This window comes from Lathyrus oleraceus, chromosome 7, assembly GCF_024323335.1.
Source record: "Lathyrus oleraceus cultivar Zhongwan6 chromosome 7, CAAS_Psat_ZW6_1.0, whole genome shotgun sequence".
Classification (NCBI taxonomy): domain Eukaryota; kingdom Viridiplantae; phylum Streptophyta; class Magnoliopsida; order Fabales; family Fabaceae; genus Lathyrus; species Lathyrus oleraceus.
In genome coordinates, this window is record NC_066585.1 from 94,980,381 (window position 1) to 95,002,122 (window position 21,742).

General features: G+C 34.9%; 2 protein-coding genes across 2 annotated transcripts; one reads left to right on the forward strand and one right to left on the reverse strand.

Moving 5' to 3' along the window:
* The first annotated feature begins 7,037 nt into the window (after positions 1 to 7,037).
* LOC127105477 (protein HEAT INTOLERANT 4) lies at positions 7,038 to 11,190 on the forward strand. Its single transcript, XM_051042665.1, has 14 exons — positions 7,038 to 7,369; positions 7,621 to 7,659; positions 7,752 to 7,805; positions 7,913 to 7,976; positions 8,107 to 8,165; positions 8,555 to 8,679; positions 8,798 to 8,857; positions 9,466 to 9,524; positions 9,743 to 9,822; positions 9,971 to 10,009; positions 10,272 to 10,334; positions 10,434 to 10,481; positions 10,565 to 10,693; positions 10,789 to 11,190. Exons 1-14 carry the CDS (start codon positions 7,175 to 7,177, stop codon positions 10,834 to 10,836), a joined length of 1,062 nt encoding a protein of 353 aa, XP_050898622.1. The 5' UTR covers positions 7,038 to 7,174; the 3' UTR covers positions 10,837 to 11,190.
* A 1,323-nt stretch (positions 11,191 to 12,513) lies between these two features.
* On the reverse strand, positions 12,514 to 15,060 carry LOC127105478 (protein CPR-5). Its single transcript, XM_051042666.1, has 5 exons — positions 14,723 to 15,060; positions 14,567 to 14,629; positions 14,323 to 14,358; positions 13,476 to 14,210; positions 12,514 to 13,297 (listed from the first exon to the last, which is right to left on the reverse strand). The coding sequence occupies exons 1-5, from the start codon at positions 15,038 to 15,040 to the stop codon at positions 12,770 to 12,772; spliced, it is 1,680 nt and encodes a 559-aa protein (XP_050898623.1). The 5' UTR covers positions 15,041 to 15,060; the 3' UTR covers positions 12,514 to 12,769.
* Positions 15,061 to 21,742: the final 6,682 nt, after the last annotated feature.

Sequence of the window (21,742 nt, forward strand, 5' to 3'; positions counted from 1 at the left end):
AATATATATTATATATATTTTATTTGTAATCACTAACCTATTAACTTTTAGAAATATATATGTTTTTTTGCTAGTTTATACAAAGTAAGGTTCCTGCCGAGCAACTCTTATTCAATCCCAAAATCAAAAGAACTGCAAGCAGAAAACTTAGTGAAAATAGGAAAGAAAAAGTTGAGAGGCTAGATCTAGAAAGTCTTCTGTCAAACAACAAAGAACAATGACTGAAGTAAATAACAGTAATGGAAACAACAATGTTGGCATACCACGACAACATAGTCGGAGACATCTAACACATTTGGCCTTCATCATCGACCACATCATCTAATATAATCACACATTATTGCAACCTTACAGACATGTTTCTTGTTCTTTGAGGTCTGCTTGTGTCTGCTTCTCTTATGAATTCTTATTGTCGAACTTCTCTAACAACTTCACTAGCTAGTTCATCACATAAGATTCTCACTGAATCCCTCTTGACATTGTATTTTCAGTCCCACTCCTTCAACTCATCTATGATCATGTCTCTGCTTATCAGAACTTGCTTGTTGAAGGGATCAAATAGTTTGTATCCACCAGTCGAATGATATCCTATTAGGATCATTTGGCTAGACTTGCCATCAAGCTTCCTTATCAACTGATCAGGGACATGTCTATGTGTTATAGATCCAAACACCTTCAAATAAAATAAGTTAGACTTAACACCAAAATAACATTCTTCTGGTGTGATTCCTTCTAGCTTCCTAGTCGAACATTTGTTCAAAATGTATGTTGCAGTTGATACAACCTCACCCCATAACTCATTAAGTAAGTGCTTGCCTCTTAGCATACTCTTTACCATATTCATGATGGTTATATTCTCCCCCTTTGCAGTTCCATTTTATCGTTGAGTGTATGGTGGTACCACATCATACATAATCCCTTCTTTCTCACACAATGTATCTAAATCTTTTGACCATATTATCCACCAGTACGAGTCCTCTGAGTTTTGAGCTTTCGATCGCTTTGTCTTTCCACCATAGATTTAAACTTTGTGAATACGTCAAACATATCACTTTTCTTATTGATTAAGTCTATCCATAATTTTCCACTTAAATCATCAATGAGTGTGACAAAGCATTTGTTACCTTCAATCGAATCTACCTGGATAGGACCACACACATTTAAATATATGACTTCAATAATTGCCTTCGACTTACTTCCTGCATGTTTGTTGAAGCTATTATTGTGTTGCTTTGCTTGGACACATTCTTCACACACTTCATTTGGAATGTCGACTTTTGGTAATTCTGAAACCATGTTTATTCTCTTCATACTTTTGATGTCTTTGAAGTTAAGATGGCCAAATATGTAGTGCCACAACCATTAATCTCTGCTAGCTGCAGTTCCAGACACTTGTGTTCAGTCACATTGACTTTAATCTTGAGGGTTATGTTTTGATACATAGATGCCTACAAGATTAACATACCACTTGAATCGAGAACTCTCATCATCTTATATTTGATTAAAACTTTGTAATTCTTATCGATCAGTTGCTCTATGCTGAGCAAATTGCTTTTCATGCATGGTATGTACAATTAGGGGTGGCAAAGTGGGTTCGGGCCCGCTGGGCCGGCCCGTGCACCTGCCAAAAAACGGCGGGCTGGGTTGGGATTTTGAGTCCGCCTACCCGTTTCGCCTGCCCCGCCAAAACAAAAATACCCGCGGGCGGAATACATAATGGGGCGGGGTTGGCCCGCTAGCCCGTTAAAAAAATTGAAAAAAAAACCACCTAAAAAATGTCCATGACTCATTTTGAAAAAAAAGGCATATGGTCAATAATAATATCCATTAAAAATACTACAAATGAGTAAAAGACCTAAATTTCTCTCACAACATCAGTATGCTACAGAAATCCTTTTCACATTACCGTCGTCTTGCTAGCGGTGAATCTCTTTCAGCCTTCACTCCATGTTCTTCTTTCATACATTATCTATTACATACATTGTTTATTAATATAATTGATTGTCTATTACATACATTGTCTATTAAAATATATTCTTCTTTATTGCATACATTGCCTATTCCATAAATTGCATATAGTAATAGACAATTTTAGCTTTAATAGTATATTACAAAATTGATTTTAAAACTTTATTTTATAAAAACAAGAGAGTTAGATTTTTTTTATCATTATTGTCTCATTCTATGCTTACACTTTAAAATAACATATTAGCTTTAATAAGTGGTTTTTTTAATATTTAATTTTGTGTTTATTGTGTTTTAGGACTTAGTTTTGATATGATGTAGGAGTTTTTTACTATGATAGAAGGGTTGGATAATGAGGGAAGGCAAAGAGCAAAATGCAATGCACGTGGTACATCATATGCATACGGAGGAAAACGACATGGGACAAATTCTCTAAAACGTCATCTTGAAGTTTGTAAGAAAGTTAATTTTGGAGATATTGGTCAGATGATGTTAGACATGCAAGGAAAGCTAAGATCATTAAAGGTTGATAGTTTGGTATCTCGTGAAATGTGTGCTAGATTAATTATCAAGTGAGATCTTCCTTTTAAATTTGCTGAGTTTGAAGAGCTTACAACTTAGCTTCAGTACTTGAATCCTGATTACATTCCTATCACTAGAAATACCGCAAAGGATGATGTTGTGAGAATATACAAAAGGGAAAAGGAAAAGATTAAAATAGAAATGACCAACACTACTTGTAGGATTTCTTTAACTTCTGATTTATGGACATCAATTGGTTGTTATGTAAAGGGGAGTTTTTTCATGTCCGTTGTTCTGCATATATCTTAAATCTAATTGTGTAAGAGGGTTTTAAAGTAGCTTCTGGTGCTTTGCATGAGATTAGGGAAACCATAAAACATGTGAAAGGTTCAGAGAGTAAGATGGTAAAATTTAAGCAATGCATTGATATGGTTGGAAATATTGATATATCAAGTGGATTGGTTACAGATGTGCCTACGAGATGGAATTCAACATATTTGATGCTTAAAAGTGCTCTTAAATATCAACGTGCATTTGAAAATCTTCATTGTTACGATGCAAATTATACAAGTAATCCTTCAAAAGAAGAGTGGGTGAGACTTGAAAAAATGAGTAGGTTCTTGTTGCCATTTTATAAAATTACCACTTTGATGTCCGGAACAAGCTATCCCACTTCCAATTTGTACTTCTTGCAAATTTGGAAAATTCAACGTCTTTTGACAGACAACCAAAAAAATATAGATGAAATTATAAAAAAATGGCTGAAAGCATGATTTTGAAATTTGAGAAGTATTGGGATGAATATAGTGTTGTTCTTGCATTTGAGGTTGTCTTAGATCCAAGAATGAAGTTGGATTCCTTAGGATATTGTTATAAAGTGATTGATCCACTAAATTGGGAATTGAAGTTGGAAAACATAAAGCTGAAATTGTACAAGTTGTTTGCGGAATTTTCTATTTCTTCTTCAAATGCTTCAAGTATTCCTCTTACTACCTCTTCAACTATGTCAACTGAGCCAGGCCTATTTGATGTAAGTTTTTTATTCATGATTTACTAATTGGTTTCTTACAAATAATATGAAATCACGATTTAATAATTGGTTTCATTTAACTTTATGTTATTATTCAATTGTCATAATTTTAGGAAATTAGATTGGGTAGACAACAATCTAGTACAACTAAAAGAAATGGTCAAAGTCAACTTGACATGTATTTGGAAGAGGTGGCTTTGGATCTTGACTACACAAAACATTTGGATGTACTACAATGGTGGAAGAACATTATACACAAATTTTCCGAACTTTCAGTAATGGCTCGAGACTTGTTAAGCATTCCTATTACCACTGTTGCATCTGAATCTTCCTTTAGTATTGGTTCTAGAGTGCTTAACAAGTATAGAAATCGACTATTGTCTAAAAAATGTTGAAGCATTGCTTTATTCTCGCAATTGGTTACATGCCTTTGATGATGGTAGTTATTTTTAGTATGAATATAATTATTTATTATTTTTTAATATTTTTTCTAACCATTTAATTTATTTCATTGTTTTATAATGTAGATGGAAATGATGATGACAGTGAAGATGAAAAAGAAGGTTCAACTTGTTCTAAGAGTGTATCTAATATTCTTGACCTTGATGATTAGAATTTAGTTTTAGAATACTTCACTCTTATTTTGTTAGGCAATGTTATTATGGTTTTGGTTGGTTAAACTTAAACTTTGATGTTGTACTTAATACTTATTATGATTTTGGTTGGTTGAACTTAAACTTTGGTTGCTTGACGGTTAAAAGTTAATGGTTGCTTGATGGTTTAACTTAAATATTTATTTTGGTTTGTTGAAACTTGAAAGTTAATACTTGTCGATGATTCTACTTCTATTTTAGGTAAATACTTGTTGAAGGTTCTATTTTTGATTGAAGGGTAATACTTTGATGGTTTTAGTCTTTTGCCATTTATACTTTCTAATTGGTTTGATGTTTTCTTATTGAAATGTAAAAAAAAATAGTCTTTTAATTTCTTTAAAAAATGAAAATAAAAAAAGGTGGGAAAGCCCGCCACCTTAGCGGGACGGGATAGATTTTCATGCCCATTTCAACTTGCCGGGCATGCCCGCCCCGCTTCTTTTTTTGGCGGGTTTTAGGCGAGGGGGGGGGGGGGCAGACAACCCATTTTGCCACCCCTATGTACAATACATTGGAAATTATTGACATTTTTCTATCTTTCCTCATGATAAGAATATCACCAATACCTTCAGTAGTCAAGGTATTGTCATTTTGGAATTTCACATTGTTCTTCATTAAGGAACTCATGTTGACAAACCAATATTTCCTTTCAATCATGTGTGATGAGTAGTCTGAGTCAAAGTATCATTGGTCCTTGAATCTTTCTTCATCTTTCGTTGTGACCATCAACAACATCTCTTCTTCTTCTTCTTCTTCTTCGTGTTTTGCAAGTCTTCCATCACCTCTTCCTCTACCAACAACATCACCTTTGTGATTGCTTCAGTTTGAAGATTGTGTTTGATTTAATGAACTACATTTTTGTTGGTTTCCCCCTACTAGTCAAGTTATTGTAACTTCCCCTATCTTTGGTACCCTTCCACCTTACTTTGTCTTTCTTTTCTTTTGCTAAATGCACCGACAGAGCTACATCACTCTTTGTTTTGCATGCAGATCTTTCAACCATTATTTGTTCATGAGATTCAAGCGTCCCTTGAAGCTTTTCTTTTGTCATGCTTGACAAATCCTTCGATTCTTCTATTGTTGTTACCACATGATCGAATTTTGGAGTCAGTGACCTCAAGATCTTTGTAACTAATGATCTTAACGGCAACACTTCTCCACACATTTTGATTTGATTCCCCAGTCTTGTTACCCTAGTGAAGAAATCAACGATGCTTTCACTTTCTTCCTCTGAAGCAATTCTTACGTTCTTGTGTGAGTTTATAACCTCACTTCTTTCACCTTTTCAACACCTCAAAACGGGTTCTTCAAGATGTCCCATGCTTCCTTTGCCGAGTCTTCATCACCAACTTTCTCAAAGTTGTCTAGATCAACGCATTGATAAATTATAAAGAGATCTTTACAATCTCTCTTCTTCAAATCTTTATGTGCAAGATTTTGTTCATCAGTAACATTCTCTTCAATTGGTGTTACTTCATTCTTCACAAGATCCCAAAAATCTTGATAACAGAAAGTAACCTTCATCTGCTTACACTAATTTTCATAATTCTTACCACTAAAGATTAAAAGAATTTGCTAGAAAATGTCCGTTCAAATGAGAAGTCATTGCGCCATGCCTCTCAAGAATCGCAGTCAGGGCTCTATATACCAAATGTTGGAATTAACCTCAATCTTGGAGACAATCCAAAACAATCTTGATTGAACGAGAATCAATATCCCTGATTGATCGTTACTCTCATTCCCCATTCATCACTCGAGTGATTCAACCACACATTCGTTGCAAGATGATTTTGTTGCACAACAATTTGAGAAGAAAAGAAATTTGTGAAAGAGAATTGAGGATGGAGAAAATTAGAGTTTGAGGAGAAAGGGAAAAAGGTGAATTAAATTCTGTAGAATTTCTCTCTACGTTTATTCAAAGTAATTTCTCATATTCCATAACTACTTACAATTGAGATTACTTGGTAGTAATCTCTAACTAATTCAACTAATAAATATTAAATTTTAATTCTATCGAGATTAAGGGTCCGTTTGAATCAGTTTTGCTTTTCACTTTTTAAAATATGTTTTATAAAATTGTTTTGGAAAAGTATTTTTAAGAAGAGAACTATTAAAAAATTTATTTGGTAACATGACTTTTCAAAACTGTTTTAAAAATGAGAAAATAGAAATATTTGTTTGGTAAATTATTTTTAAAAACAGTTTTAAAAATGAGAAAATAAAAAATGATAACTCAAGTGAAAACAGAAATCCAGAAATCCAAAATTAAAAATGAAAAACATGTTAAACCTGTTTTTGTTTTTCACTTTTAAAAACAATAAAAATGAAAGAGTTTTTAAAAACAGTTTTCTAAAACATTGTAATCAAACAAATTTTTAATTTTATAAATTTTGAAAACAAAAAAACTGTTTTTAAAAACTAAATCAAACACACCCTAATTCTTTCAAAAACTTTCTACTTCAATTACTATCAAATACAATCAACTTCAAATCTATCCAATCTTACACATACTTAACACAAAAAAAATTACATATTTATCCCTCATTGCATATTCAGATATTTGTTATTAGTTACACAATAAAACCATAAAGTCACTTACTCACTTGAAAGTACAAATTTCAATTATCACAAGATTTGTACATCCATAAAAATAAAACGACACTAAATTCACCGATTCTATTAAAATATTTTAAATAGTTTTTTTTTAATTTTTAAATTACGGTAAAAAGATAACAGGAATAGCGCATTGTTTTTTAAAACAGGGATCGCGAAAAAGGGTAGCTTAGTCTCAACGACGATAACTTCAAAATCAAGCGTTATTTTAACGCTTATATAAAATATATAAAATAGTTTATATATAAATATAAATATAAAACGGTGTTTTTGAATCCGGATCTAGCGCCTTCCATTCACCTCTTCAAAAACCCTATTTTTTATTCATTCTCTATCTTCTTCTTCTTCTTCCTCCCTTTGCTTTTCTGTGTTCTCGATTCGATTCACCACAATGGCCAAAGGAGCTAAGAGAAAGACCAAGCAAACTGAAGATTCCAAACCTGATTCCGAACCTGCTACAGCTACAGGTTCATCGCAAGAAAACGAAAGCCAAAATCAAATAACCAAAGCGCCTCCCAAAGCAAAACGTGTCAAAACCTCAAAACCCCAATCTGAGCCGGAATATTTTGAAGATAAACGCAACTTGGTTTGCTCTTCAACTTTTAATCTCTGTTGTTAATGTTTTATTTTATTATTATAATCTGTGTTTATTTGAAATTTGAGTTTTTGCATATTGTGTAGTCAAGAAAAATTGTTTTTTTTATAATATTATTAAGAAGAAACTGGCAAAGAATGTTTGCAATTTTGGAGTTGTTTTAAAAATTGTTTTGATTATTTAGGTTATTTGAATTAATTTGACCTAACTGGGATTTTTTTTTGTTGAATTTGATTTTGTAGGAGGACTTGTGGGTTGAAACATTCCCAGTTGGAACTGAGGTTTGTTGATTTTATTTGAATTTTTTTACTGTTTTATAAGATGATACTTGTTGGTTTTTTGTTTTTCTCACTGCATTTTGTTATAATGGCAGTGGGATCAATTGGATTCCTTGTATGATATCAAATGGAATTTCTCTAATTTAGAAGTGAGTATTCGGCCCGCTTGGATTTCTGTTGATAATCAGTGCTTTATTTGATGGAATTGAATTGCTAATGATATTTATGGTTTGTGTGTGTTTTATTTTGTCTTCAGAATGCATTTGAAGAGGGTGGCTTGTTGTCTGGGAAGAAGGTTTACCTCTTTGGTTGCACTGAGCGTGAGTAGTCTGTGAACTTTTATGTTTTCATCATTTTGTGAGTTGGTTAGGCAACTAATTTGCTTGGTAGCCGACCCTTTTATTAGGTCACATTTAGCTTACATTGTTCTTATGCATCTTGTTGTTGCAGCTCAATTGGTTATGCACAAACAGGAAAACAAAGTTATCTGCATTCCGGTTGTTGTAGCTGTAAGTTCTCAAACTGGGTGTCTATGTGTCTTGAAGATATGCTACCAAACTAATAATGTTGTTTTCAGTTGTTTTTCATTAAACATTGACAATTTGGGCTCCCAATTATGCACAATGCAAATAATAACAATAATGATATCTATCTTCCTTGAAAAGCTTTGATTTATTGTTGTAACTAATTATACATTGCTTCTGGGTTTAATTTGATGTTTCTCCTTATGGGATCTGGTTTCTTTGGTTTATACTCGGGATCATATCCTTAGTGTTTTAGTTGTTATTTGAAACTATAAGTTTTACTAGTGAATCCATCTTTCAATTTTGATGTGCTGAATATTTTTTCACTGTGATTTTTATTTAAATATATTTGAACTTTTTTTTCCTGTTAACAGGTTGTCTCACCTTTTCCACCATCTGATAAAATTGGGATTAACTCCGTTCAGAGAGAGGCTGAAGAGATAATTCCCATGAAACAAATGAAAATGGACTGGGTTCCGTACATTCCCCTGGAGGACCGGTACTTTTCCCAACTTGTTTATGTGTTTACTTTCAGCGGTTCCTTTGGTATAGTTTTATATGAAACAATGCTCCTTGGTCACCTTTCAACTTTTTAATTTTGTTTTTGTCTTCAACAGAGATAGCCAAGTGGAAAGACTGAAGACTGAAATATTTATACTTCGTTGCACCCAAAGAAGGTATAGTTTTATTCCTTCTTCTTTGCCGTTTCCCTTCAACATCAATACTCATTTTTTAAACTAAAATATTAAGAGTCATTAGTTGTACCAATTTCAGATAATTCTGTAGAAGAATATCTTTTCTAAGAGGACAATCTCTTCTGTTGAATCTTGATAGGTTTCTGTTTGACTGTGAATTCTGTTCCCTTGATCCTTTTTAGAAATAGATAGTTTTGCTTAATATTCTTTATTCTACGTTTGACCCGTATTTTAAAATTTTATTCATCGCATTTCTTTTCAAGGGGAGTACAGAAAGAAATGCATAGCAATACACATGCTCTGGCTTTATGTAATGTTTTAATAAAGTAACTGCAAACAGCTTGATGAATTACACGGAAGCTTAAGTTGAATGTTGGGAAAAATTACTTTACAACCTTAAAATTTCAATGATTGTAAGAAGTATTTAGCCACTTATTTTCATAAGTGCAGCTTGATGAGTTGGTCCTTTGATTATTTTTTTTTATGTTTGCATGTTGAGATGTTTATCCACACACTCTTGACCTGTTGTCCTCAATATAGCGATTTCTTGAATATAATTTCGTCCTAACTCTGTCTTATATGTGGTACAGGTCTGCTTTAAAGCACCTGAAGTTGGATAGACTAAAGAAATACGAGTACTGCTTGCCTTGTAAGTTTTCTGGCTTTAGAGTATTACAGTTTTCTACCTATGAAGTTTATAAATTTTGAATAAATAGTTCAAATAAAGTGAGAATGATGAACTGTTGTTGACCCTAGTATTATTTGCTTGATCAATTATTAATGCTTCTTTTGTATGAGGCATACTAGTTCGTCATCAGTTAATGTTTTTGTTGAGATAGTTACTTATGAGTGCTATTTTTTCCACAGATTTCTATCAGCCATTTAAGGAAGATGAGTTTGAACAGAGCACCGAGGTTCCAATAATCTATCCAGTTGAACCAAAACCGGTAATTATGATTTAAATATTATCCCATAGGTTTGACAGTCTTTGGATTCTTTGGATTGTTTGGTATATTTTATTTTCTTATAGTATTTGTGTGTAAATGTTTTTTTTTATATATGTAACTTATGTAGTATATATATTGCTTGTTGCAGGTCTTCTGTGAGTTTGATTGGGAATTAGACGAACTCGAGGTAATGAATTACCCGTTGTTCTATTTTTCTTAGTATTGGTATTATTCTGCAGGAAGATAATGCTATACTGGCTGTTGTTTTTATTATCAGTGTTGTTTACTCTAAATGGCTGCATGTTACTCTAAATGGGATTGTTAGACATATGCTATACTGGCTGTAGTTCTTATTTATCATTGATGTGTTTCATCGTTTCTCCACCTTCTTGCCTTTGAAATAAAGATGGCTATAGGCCTCTTACACTCGTATGTTCAATTTTCTGCAGGAATTCACCGATAAGCTTATCGAGGCGGAAGAGTTATCAGAAGACCAAAAGGATGCCTTCAAGGTAAAAAAAAGAAGATATTTTGTTGATTCATTATTCATATTGTCATGTCTTTTATGTAACAAGTTTGTTTGATCTCTCGATCCCTTTCTTTCTTTATAGGAATTTGTCAAGGAAAAGGTTCGGGAAGCAAAGAGAGCCAATAGAGAGGTACTTTTTGGTGATTTGTGTTGTTGGGGCACTGCACATATTAGGCCTTTTTCTGCTTTGTTTAACCTTCCTTTCTCTTGTAGGCAAGGGAGGCACGGAAGAAAGCCATCGCAGAAATGAGTGAGGAAGCTAAAGCTGCATTTGATGCTATGAGATTTTATAAGTTCTACCCTGTTCAATCTCCAGATGCACCTGATGTGTCTAGTGTTAAGGTAGGATATTAAGTTTATCACACTCCCTGAATTTCTGTTGATTTTACTCACTCGCACCTAAAATTTACTGATAATATACTTGTTTGTTTTTGCAGTCACCGTTCATAAACAGGTATTACGGAAAGGCTCATGAGGTTCTCTGATTGGCTCCAAGCCAATTATGTCAATTTTCCTGGCTTGTTTTGCCGATATTTAATATGACGATGACAAGGAAGCACCTTGGTGCCCCATAAAATTTTCTTTACCAAAGTAACTGTCCAAAGGTTCATAGGATGTGAAATTGTAAGCTCAGAAATCCTAGAAAAGTGAACTAGGTGGTGAGGGTAATTTAGACATGTTTCTTGATTCCATTTTGTAGAGAATTTCTGATCAGCTTGAGCTCCAATTCACATTGCTCTAAGCTTGTCTTTGTATTCTCTTATGAGTATTTATTTTTACTTCGAATTAAATGTATGACAGTTTTGGCTTAGATCTATGATAAAATAATTTCTAGCTTATTTTCATTTTCCTCACAGATTTATCTGCTGTTAAAGTGACAGTTTCATTTTGTTATTTTGAAATAGAATTCGTAAGCTACTAAAACAAGTAGTATATCATTAAGGCATCATTAGCTAGTTTTGAAAAATAACTGCAGTGAAGCAAATATTGATTTTGATTTGTCCAAGGACTAAAACAAGTAGTGTATAACTAAACATGATTTAATTTTTTCACAAAATAATCCAACTTCCACTACTTTACACATTCACTTTAATAGCTACTGAAATCGGAAGTTATTGAACTAAAAATACATAATTAGTTAGTCAAGAGTTTTGTGATAAAACTAAAACTTTGAAGTTTGAGTCAATTTTGAATCATTTCCGTACTAGAAAAACAACATAATTTGTCACATTGTATTTTTTTACTATGATTTTTCTATGATTGATAATTTTTCTCGAAAAGTACGACTTTACATTTTGAACTATAAAATTGAAACTTTTAAAAAGTTTAAGAAATAACATACTTTTACTTTTGTGGGAAATTAATTGGAAGCCAAACTAAATGTTTTGAAAATTGATAATTACTTTAAGACTGTTTCAGAGCAGTTTTATGAATTTTTCTGAGTTATATTAAATTGCATTTGAAACACCGCAACAAAATAATCTCATTGAACAGATAAATAAGAATATTTTAGAACGGATAAGATGCATATTGTTGAGAACTGAGGCATCAGAGTTTTAAAAGTAAAGTTGTTAAGGCAACTTATTTGATCAATAAATGTCCATCCATGTGAATAGGTTTCAAGAAATCTATGGAAATTTAGAGTGGAAAACTAATAGACCACTCTAACTCAAAGATTTTTGCATTTGTAACTCGGGATAGCTCAAACCAATTTCAATATGTCTAAACCTTTTTAAAATTTCTACATTTACTTTAGTTTTCTTAATGTATTTCTTTTTTTAGATTCTCTAGTAAAATGCAATAAATAGTTTGGTCGATTGAGATGTTACGTCTTATCGATGCAATTTTTGTTATCAGATCTTCTAATGAAGAAGAATATCAAGAGATCTCTTTGTAAGGTTGCCTCAAAAGCAATTATAGTAAATTTCTTTTGCTTTTCCAATGAAGAAGAATCTCAAGAGATCCTTTTGTAAGGCTGCCTCACAAACTAGTTGTAGTAAGTTTCTTTTGCTTTTCACTTTAGAATTTGGTGTAAAATTGCCTATTATGTTTTGGCGGGTCAGTGACAATGCAAGGAGTCCTTGCCATGCTTTCATTCCATAAGAAATTGCAGTGTCTCTGGCAAAGGTAAATTTCACATGACATCTTTTAGGATTTGGCACAAACAAATATCACGCCGTGTGAGAAACATTATACAGTTAACTTACAAATATCATCACTATCCAATTAATTGGTTAAAGATCACCTGATGCTGTCTGATTTTCAAAATAGGCCTTCTATAAAACTAAACAAAATGGGAACTGAATACAATTTATATAGTTTTTGCTTCACTAATGCCTTAGCTAATCACAAGCAAAGTAGCTCAAAGTAAGAGCAGTGTATGCAAAGAAAGGTTTTCCAAGACCAAACAACTGCCTTTCATTCCAATCTGTCAAATATTGACACCTTCAACAAAAAATGGTCTTTCCACTGACTAACACCCGCAAAAGGCGAAAGACCACAAAATAATGGTAGAAACACAAGCAAAGTTGCATAGAACCAAAATCGGCGAAACCAATATGGAAGAATTATATTCTGCTTTGTTTGTTGCGATGCAGCAACTGGTCCATGAAGGATCTTGAACAATGTGGGAGTGAAAACAATTGATAAGAAGTGCACCATGCACAGAATCTCCCAATATAAAAGCCACAAAGATCCAGTACCTCCCAACGTATCTATACAAACTTTGCCACAGTAGCCACAAGCAACTCCTAATAGCATTAGAATGAAAGTAACTGGCATTGTCTTTGATACCGTTGTTGATCTCATGATTAGCAAATATGCAATTGCAAAAATCATTAAGACGCCAAATGCCATTCGGCTCATAACTTGAACTTGACACCATAAAACGTGTAACTTTGAATCGAACGAGAACATTGATTTCGGACTCCACCACGACTTGGATTCCTAAAGTAGAAAAATGCATCACTAACATTTTCCAATTAAGGCAGTGTTGGATCAATATGCAGCTGGAATTAATGTCATACTATCAAAATGGGGCCAGGGTATCAAATGTATTGTTAAACACGACTTTAGAAAGCACTAAAATAACAACATAATCAGCGGAAAAATATTATATACTTGCCTTATTTGAACGAGTGCACGATGCAGTAGATTTAGAGATCCGTTCATAGGAATAAACATAAGCACCATACGTAAGTGAGGAGGACATGACAAGAAGACCAGCAATAAGACAGTCTACGCAGCTCTTAATCAGTTCACCGTGTCTCAAATCTTCTAACTGATTCTTAAACTTTTCAACTCTAAAAGATGCCTTTGAGATTCCCATGGTCAACTTTGATCTCTCAAGATGATTCAAATCAGAGTTGAGAACCAACTGCGTCTCTTTCAATTTCAGTTTTTTCATTGTAAGGGCAAGTTCTAACGCCTTAAGGTCATTTGATCGACTTTCTTCCATAACAGATTTCTCAGCAGCACTAACCATAGAGTTATTATTAATTCCAGATCCCGAATAGATTGTAGGAAAATGAACCAATTGGTTTGATTGCCTATGCAGAGTAATGCCATGACTGGTTGAATCCATTTGAAAATTCTCCTCGACCTCTTTGCAATTATTTGTTTGATCTATGATTTCTTCACTCAACACTCTCTCTTTTTTATCATCACCAATAACAGAATCACTTGAGAAATCACCTTTCTCACGAGTCAATTTACAAGTTGGAAATTCCATCTTCATAGTATTCAAACTATTTCCTTCATCACCCATAGATGATTCATAAATCGATCCGAGAGTACTCAACGTGCTAGCAAAAGATTGTCCAAAGTTCCTAGCCAGATCATCTAGCCTGTCTCCAAAAACCTGCAATCCGATTAGGCAGTCAAAACAAGTGATGTTCACATGAACTGCTAATAGAGAGAAATGCAGTAAAACCGCAATCAAAAGATGTATCAGCAATTGAAGTCTTGCTTACACTGGCAAGAGATTCTTTGATAGCTGAAGTGCAAATCTACATTGAAAATGAACATATCCTCAATGAGTACATAAATCCGAGTAAGATTTCAATATCTCATTATCCAAATTGGTACATATAAAACACATAATCAATGATATATCAGTATCGTATCAGTGTCATACAAACAGACTTATTTTTTTCGAGGTGTCGGTGATACATACTTACTACTATTAAAAAAAGATGAGAAATAAAAGTGGCATACCAATGATATATGAGTTGGAGAAACCCTATCAGTATCAAATGCTGCATTTCTTCTATACAAAACCTTAACAATAATCACGTATACAAATTAAACAATCTCTTCAACAGCAATATAATTTAAAAAAGGAAAACTGAAAAAAAGAAAAAAAAATGGAACCTCAGCCATAACAGCGGCAAATGAGATTCCTAGAGGGAATCCGATGGAAGCTAAATGGGTCCTTTTACGGCGAATGGGGACTCTAACGACTCTTCGTTTGCATGCGAACCGCTTGAGATTGGGTGATGTATGAGACGACGTCGTTTGGTGTGAGTATACCATAGGCTTGATCTTGCGTCGTTTTGGGAGAGGATTGGTGGAAGGATCAGTGAAGAGAGGAAGGGAATCATTGGAATTGCAGTGGGAAGAAGACGAAGTGGAAGGGACGTCCATTGAAAAACTCCCGCGAATGCCTTTCTCTTTCTTTCTTTTTTTCATACATTAGGGAGCAAATTAACTAGTGCTAAAATTTGAAAATAAAACAATTACGGAATTATGGGATTTATAAAAAAAATTAACACAATTCAATTCAAGCATTTTTATCAGGCTAATTAGAACATTATAAGGGGTAAAAAAGAAATCTATTCATGTGTCATACTCCCTCAGGTATCATTTAAAAAAAAAATCATGTCAAAATAATTTTTCTTTTAAATCTCAATACTTTAATTTGACGTTGGTCGTGCGTTAAAATCTGAAAAATTTACGCTGCGTTTTATTGATCCATTTTTTATTCTTCAGAGGATAGGAGAGATGGTCTATCGAGATGCGTTACCACCATATCTTCGAAGGTACATTTATATGATTTAGTTGGATGATGTACAAATTAGAGAGAACTTTACTGTTGAAACCTTGTCGTTAAGAATTGAGGATCGAGAAGTGGAACACTTGCGAGGCAAGGAGAACGCTTTGGTGAAAGTTGTTTGGGGAGGTTCTGCTGATGGCAGTGTGACGTGGGAGCTCGAGAGTAGGATGACGAAGTCTTATCTAGAGTTTTTCCTGTCAGGTGATTTTCGAGAGCAAAAATTTTGTAAATGGGGGAAAGTTGTAACACCCCAATTTAATTATTTAAATAATTATTTATGTGTTTTGTGCCGTGTTTGGCTGGTGACGACATTTGTGGTGAATTGTGCGAGATTAATTAGATTTTAGTGAAATTTAATTAATTGAATAATGAGAAATTAGTAGAAAGTTGAAAGAATATTAAAAGATGGGGTAAAAAGTAAAAATAATAAAAAAATAAATGGTTAATAATGAAGAACTTTTGGTTAGTGGGGTTAAGAGTTTAATTAAAAGAAAGCTAATTAATTAAATTAATATATATTTGGCGAATTAGAAGGAATAAGGGTTTTGGGAGAATGTTTACACTAACTTGAAAAGAGAGTTAGAGAGTATTAGAAGAGAGCTAGGGTTTGGTGAAGGAGACTCCATAGAAGGTTGTTGAATTGTTTTTGTTGGTTTTACAAGGTAAGGGGAGATTATTCATCTAACTGTGTCTTAATCATGAAAGGGTAGAGAGGTTTCCTTTCACCTCCAATGAGATTTTTTTTCCATTGGTAAATTATTTTGTGCATTGATTGATATGAGTTTGTTTTAATCATGTATTTTAGTCTGAAATTTGTGCTATATAAACATGGTGATTATTGTTTAAGCTGAATTGTTCATAAGCATGATGTTTGGTATGAAACTGAGGGTTTTATATCATGAATATGATTATGAATTTTTGTGATTGATCAATGAAATAACATGTTAATTAATGGGAAATAACATGATAATATGTGTTAATCATATATGTATCGATTCTAGATTGTTTTGGGAATGTTTGAAATTGAATTTAAGGTTTTATAGGTTTTACAATGGCATAACACATTTTTCTGATTCTGTTAACAGGGTGACGGGCGTCGCCTGCATGATGCCTTGGTCACCATGTGCTTTGAGACGCTGACGGATGTCAGTTGTCCGACGGGGAGACCATCATGGTCTCTAGGTATGCGTAGGGCCTTGTCGATCATCACATGGGTAACAATTGAGGAAAATGGGTGATGACGGGTATCACCATGGTGACGGGCTACCCGTCATCGGGTCAGTGGGTGCGTTTTGGCCTGCTAAGTTGGATTTTTGGTGTGGTATTTTCATGCGTCAATGTTTGGCTGATGTTGGTGTGTTTTGACAAATACTAGTGGATTAATTGGATTGCGTAGTTAATTGATCGTTGTTAATTGATATTATGTATAAATGAGTATTATGTGTAATTATATATATATATATATATATATATATATATATATATAATATATATATATATATATATATATATATATATATATATATATGTTTAATGTGTGAATACATGAGGTGAAAATGCAAGTATAATATTGCGTGAAATATTATACAGGCTTGTGATGAGTAGTTCGGAGCAAGAAGTACTGATAATGCTTGAATGCATATTTGGTTGCAGTCAGAATGAGGTTGTATTCATTACTTAATTAAGAGTGTTAATTTCATGAAAGGGTTGTGATGACTCCTTAATCCTCCTCTAGATTTTGTCTCTTTTCCCAATTGATGAGGTTTATGTATATATGATATAAAATTGTGATACATTTGTTTTGAATGTCCATTGTGATGTGAAATTCGTGTACTATATTATGTTAAATTGATGCATGATAAAAGTTTGTGAAATCTGTAAGTTGTTGTTAATTGAGGTGTTTGAGTTTTCATGAGCATGACCTTAATTCATTATAAGTTGGTGAAATCAATGGTAAATCTATGTGAAATTAACATGTCCATGTATTACAATTGATGTATGATTCGTTTCTAGTCGATTTGGATGTACTGGAGGTGAAATCGGATCTTTGAATGAGCTTCAATGGCAGAAAACGCGTTTCTGCACTCTACATAGGGGTGACGACCGTCACATGCATGACGGGCTACCCGTCATTGTGTTGAAAGTGGCTGACGCCCGTCAACTGAATGTCGGGAAAACCGTCAGGGTATTTTTGAGTGATGACGAACGAGGGAAGTGGTGGTGTAACACCCCGATAATAATAAAATAATTATTTAAATTGAGTTAATAATGTAATTATTAATTTAATTGAATAATTAGAAATTTTATTATTATTTTTGGATTATTATTATTTTGGAAAATATATATATGTTGGAATAAGGAAAAGTTCTCAGTTGGAAAAGCATTTCACGTGAAAAAAAGAACAGAAGAAGCGATCGTGAAAGAGGCAGAGCAAGGGCTGAAGGGTGAAGAGAGAAGAGCTTGAAGCTTGAGATTCGTCGATTAATCAGGTAAGGGGGGTTTATCTCGATTAATGGGTATTATGGGAGAATATGTGATGGGTAGTAATAAGCCGTTAATTTGACCCTAATTGGGAATTGTGAATGCTGAAAATTTGTTGGATGAACCGTGTGAGAAGTTGAAATTAAATCGGTAATTGAGTCTGTTGTAATTTTCCGATCGTATAGCTTTTTACGGAATCGGATTCGGAGGTCCGGAAGTCCTCCAATGGCGGAAAATGCGGAGAATTCTGCATTCTGCCTTGAGTTAGCGCAGGAACAGCTTCTGTCTTGCGTTAACCGGTTAACCCAGGGTGTTAACCGGTTAACACTGTGTTGGATTATGAATATGTGCTGTTTTGTCTGCGTTAACCGGTTAACCCAGGGTGTTAACCGGTTAACACTGTTGTCATTTCTGATATTTGGCTGTTTGTGCTGCGTTAACCGGTTAACCCAGGGCGTTAACCGGTTAACACTGTTAAAAATTGAGACAGAAGGCGTGTTGTGCTGCGTTAACCGGTTAACCCAGGGCGTTAACCGGTTAACGCTGTAGCAGAATGGAAAAATTGTTGTTTTAATTGTTGTGTACCTATGTGAGGGTTGGCCTATGTTACCTATGGTGTGATAGGGATTAATTCCCGCTGTTTTGAGCAGGAGATGTAATATTAGAATGTACTAATATTGTAGTGGTTGTTTGACATAATCTGACATGCTTATGTGATGAAATATTGCTGATGTATATGATGCGGTGAATGTATATATTATGCATGATGTTGTGAATGTATGCAGTTGTGAATAGACTATTCGATGGCGTAGAGTGCGAGCATGTGTCTATTCTTGAGTTGTTGTTGATGTTGTATTGCTAGGTGATTAGCATGCGTAGTTTAGCCTTTGGGGCTGTAGCTGATTCCCATGGTGAGGAATTAGTGAGTTGTGAATTGTTGTTGATGTTTGCATACTAGATGATTAGTGTGCATAGTCTAGCCTTTGGGGCTGTAGCTAATTCCCATGGTGAGGAATTAGTGAGTGAGGCATTAGATCTCAATGAGTGGGACTAGTGAGCTCAGTAGCCGTATCTGGAGGGATCGGTGAGCTTGAACTATATGTTCGAGAAGAGTCGGTACCGCATTTCATGGAGTCTCATTGCATAATGAATGCATGGCATAGTCTGAGGGGCTGTAGCTAATTCCCATTGTGAGGAATTAGTGAGTAAATCGTTGTGTTGCGTTGTTGGTGTTGAATATGGTTTGAGGATTTTACATATGATATATATTATTGTTGAAAATGATGTTTGGACGGATATTGCCGTTGCTGAATGCGTAGTCTGGTTAGGGTGAATTGATGTGTGATTTACTTAGCATTACATGTTGTTCTATAATACTTATTATATTGATTGAGGAACTCACCCTTACAACCCATTTTTCAGGTAACGAGAAATGAATTGAATAGAAGCTAACGCTTGGAGTCTATAGTAGTGTCCTATGGGTCATGCTCTGGTAGATGTAACATCGGGAGGGAACCTTTTCGTTGTATTGTTGGAAATTGTTGAATTAGTTTACATGTATGGTGTTACATGTCTCATGCTGATGTTGAATTCTATTCCGCTGCGTATTATGCAACTGTTTTATTTGATAAATAAATGAGCATGACGGGATGTTTTGATAAATGTTGTGAAATGATTGTGTGACACCCTTCGGGGCATAATTACTCTGATTGATAGGTTATTATATTAAATTAAATATTTTGGGGTATTTAGAAGGGTGTTACATTAGTGGTATCAGAGCATAGTCGGTCGTGTCGAGTCGTAATTATTCTGTTTTCCCTGTACGGGATAGGTGTTGTGTAACCCTATCAGTACTTATTGTTTTAGTTTGTTGGGTTTTCAGAATAGAGATGGCTGGAAGAGGTAGAGATGATGCTGCGATTGCTGAGGCTCTGGGTATGCTGGCTGGAGTACTTGGAGGGAATCCAAATGTTATGGGAATGGGAGCTGCTCGTCAACTGAGTGAGTTCCAGAAGAACAATCCTCCAATGTTCAAGGGAGCATACGATCCAGATGGTGCTCAGAAGTGGTTGAAGGAGATCGAGAGGATCTTCAGAGTAACTGAGTGTGCTGATAACCAGAAGGTCAGGTTCGGTACACATATGCTGTCAGAGGAAGCTGATGATTGGTGGGTTGCTACCCGCACTGAGTTGGAATCTGCTGGGAATACTGAGATCACTTGGGCTGTGTTCAGGGAAAGGTTCCTGAGAAAGTATTTTCCAGAAGATGTCAGAGGAAAGAAAGAGATAGAGTTTTTGGAATTGAAGCAGGGTAACAGGTCGGTTACTGAGTATGCTGCGAAGTTCACCGAACTGTCAAAGTACTATACTCCCTATAATGAGGCTGCTGGAGAATTTTCGAAATGTGTGAAGTTTGAGAACGGGTTGCGTCCTGAGATCAAACAAGCTATTGGATATCAGAGGATCAGGGTGTTTTCTGACTTGGTTGACTGTTGCAGAATTTTTGAACAGGATTCCAAGGCTAGAGCAGAGAGCTATCAGCAGAGGGTTGATAGGAAGGGTAAGAATCAGATGGATCGTGGAAAACCGTATGCAGCTGGCAAAGGTTTTCAGAAGCAGAGTGGGATGAAGAGGCCTAGTGGGGGAGACTCTAGTGCTCCTGTTAAGTGTTATAGATGTGGTCGGGCTGGACATCGTGTTCACGAGTGTACCAGTGCTGAGATGAAGTGTTTCAAGTGTGGGAAAGGTGGTCACTTGGCTGCAGAGTGCCGATTGAAGACTGTAACTTGTTTCAACTGTGGAGAGTTGGGTCATATCAGTCCCCAGTGTCCTAAGCCGAAGAAGGAGAATCAGTCGGGAGGCAAGGTTTTTGCTCTATCAGGTTCTGAGACTTCTGCAGATGATCGTTTGATCAGAGGTACGTGTTATATTAATGGCTTTCCTCTTATAGCTATTATTGACACCGGTGCTACTCATTCTTTTATATCTGTGGATTGTGCTGTGAAGCTTAAGTTAGAGATATCTGAGATGCGTGGAAGTATGGTGATTGATACTCCTGCAAAGGGTTCAGTGACTACTACTTCGGTTTGTTTGAGTTGTCCTTTGAAAATTTTTGGTAGAGATTTTGGGATAGACCTTGTGTGTCTTCCATTAGTGCAGATTGACGTTATCTTGGGTATGAACTGGTTGGTGTTTAACCGAGTTTCTATCAATTGTTTTGATAAGACTGTGATTTTTCCTGAGATTGAGGAAGGAAAGGATTTGTTTCTATCAGCAAGGCAGGTGAATGAGGAAGTGGCAGATGGAGCAGAGTTGTTTATGCTGTTGGCAACTTTAGAGGCTAAAGATAAACTGGTGATTCGTGATCTGGCAGTGGTGTGTGACTTTCCTGATGTGTTTCCGGAAGAAGTGAATGAATTACCGCCAGAGCGTGAAGTTGAGTTTTCGATTGATTTGGTACCTGGTACTAGACCGATATCGATGGCTCCGTACCGTATGTCTGCTGTTGAGTTAGCTGAATTGAAAAGTCAGTTGGAAGATTTGTTGGATAAGAAGTTTATTCGTCCAAGTGTGTCACCGTGGGGTGCACCAGTGTTGTTGGTTAAGAAGAAGGAAGGTACTATGAGGTTGTGTGTGGACTACAGGCAACTGAATAAAGTGACGATCAAGAATCGGTATCCTTTGCCGAGGATTGATGATTTGATGGATCAATTGGTTGGTGCGAGTGTGTTCAGCAAGATAGATTTGAGATCTGGGTATCATCAGATACGTGTGAAAACTGAGGATATTCAGAAGACTGCTTTCAGAACGAGGTATGGACATTATGAGTATTCTGTAATGCCTTTTGGTGTGACTAAT

Excerpts from the sequence above, each read along its gene's own strand:
- LOC127105478 (XM_051042666.1), bottom strand. The coding sequence starts at position 15,040 with ATGAAAAAAAGAAAGAAAGAGAAAGGCATTCGCGGGAGTTTTTCAATG. Across the intron at positions 14,211-14,322 it reads TCAAAGAATCTCTTGCCAGT|GTTTTTGGAGACAGGCTAGA; the intron begins GTAAGCAAGACT and ends ATCGGATTGCAG. Across the intron at positions 13,298-13,475 it reads CGTGCACTCGTTCAAATAAG|GAATCCAAGTCGTGGTGGAG; the intron begins GCAAGTATATAA and ends TTTCTACTTTAG.
- LOC127105477 (XM_051042665.1), top strand. The coding sequence starts at position 7,175 with ATGGCCAAAGGAGCTAAGAGAAAGACCAAGCAAACTGAAGATTCCAAA. Across the intron at positions 7,370-7,620 it reads TTGAAGATAAACGCAACTTG|GAGGACTTGTGGGTTGAAAC; the intron begins GTTTGCTCTTCA and ends TTGATTTTGTAG. Across the intron at positions 9,525-9,742 it reads ATACGAGTACTGCTTGCCTT|ATTTCTATCAGCCATTTAAG; the intron begins GTAAGTTTTCTG and ends TTTTTTCCACAG.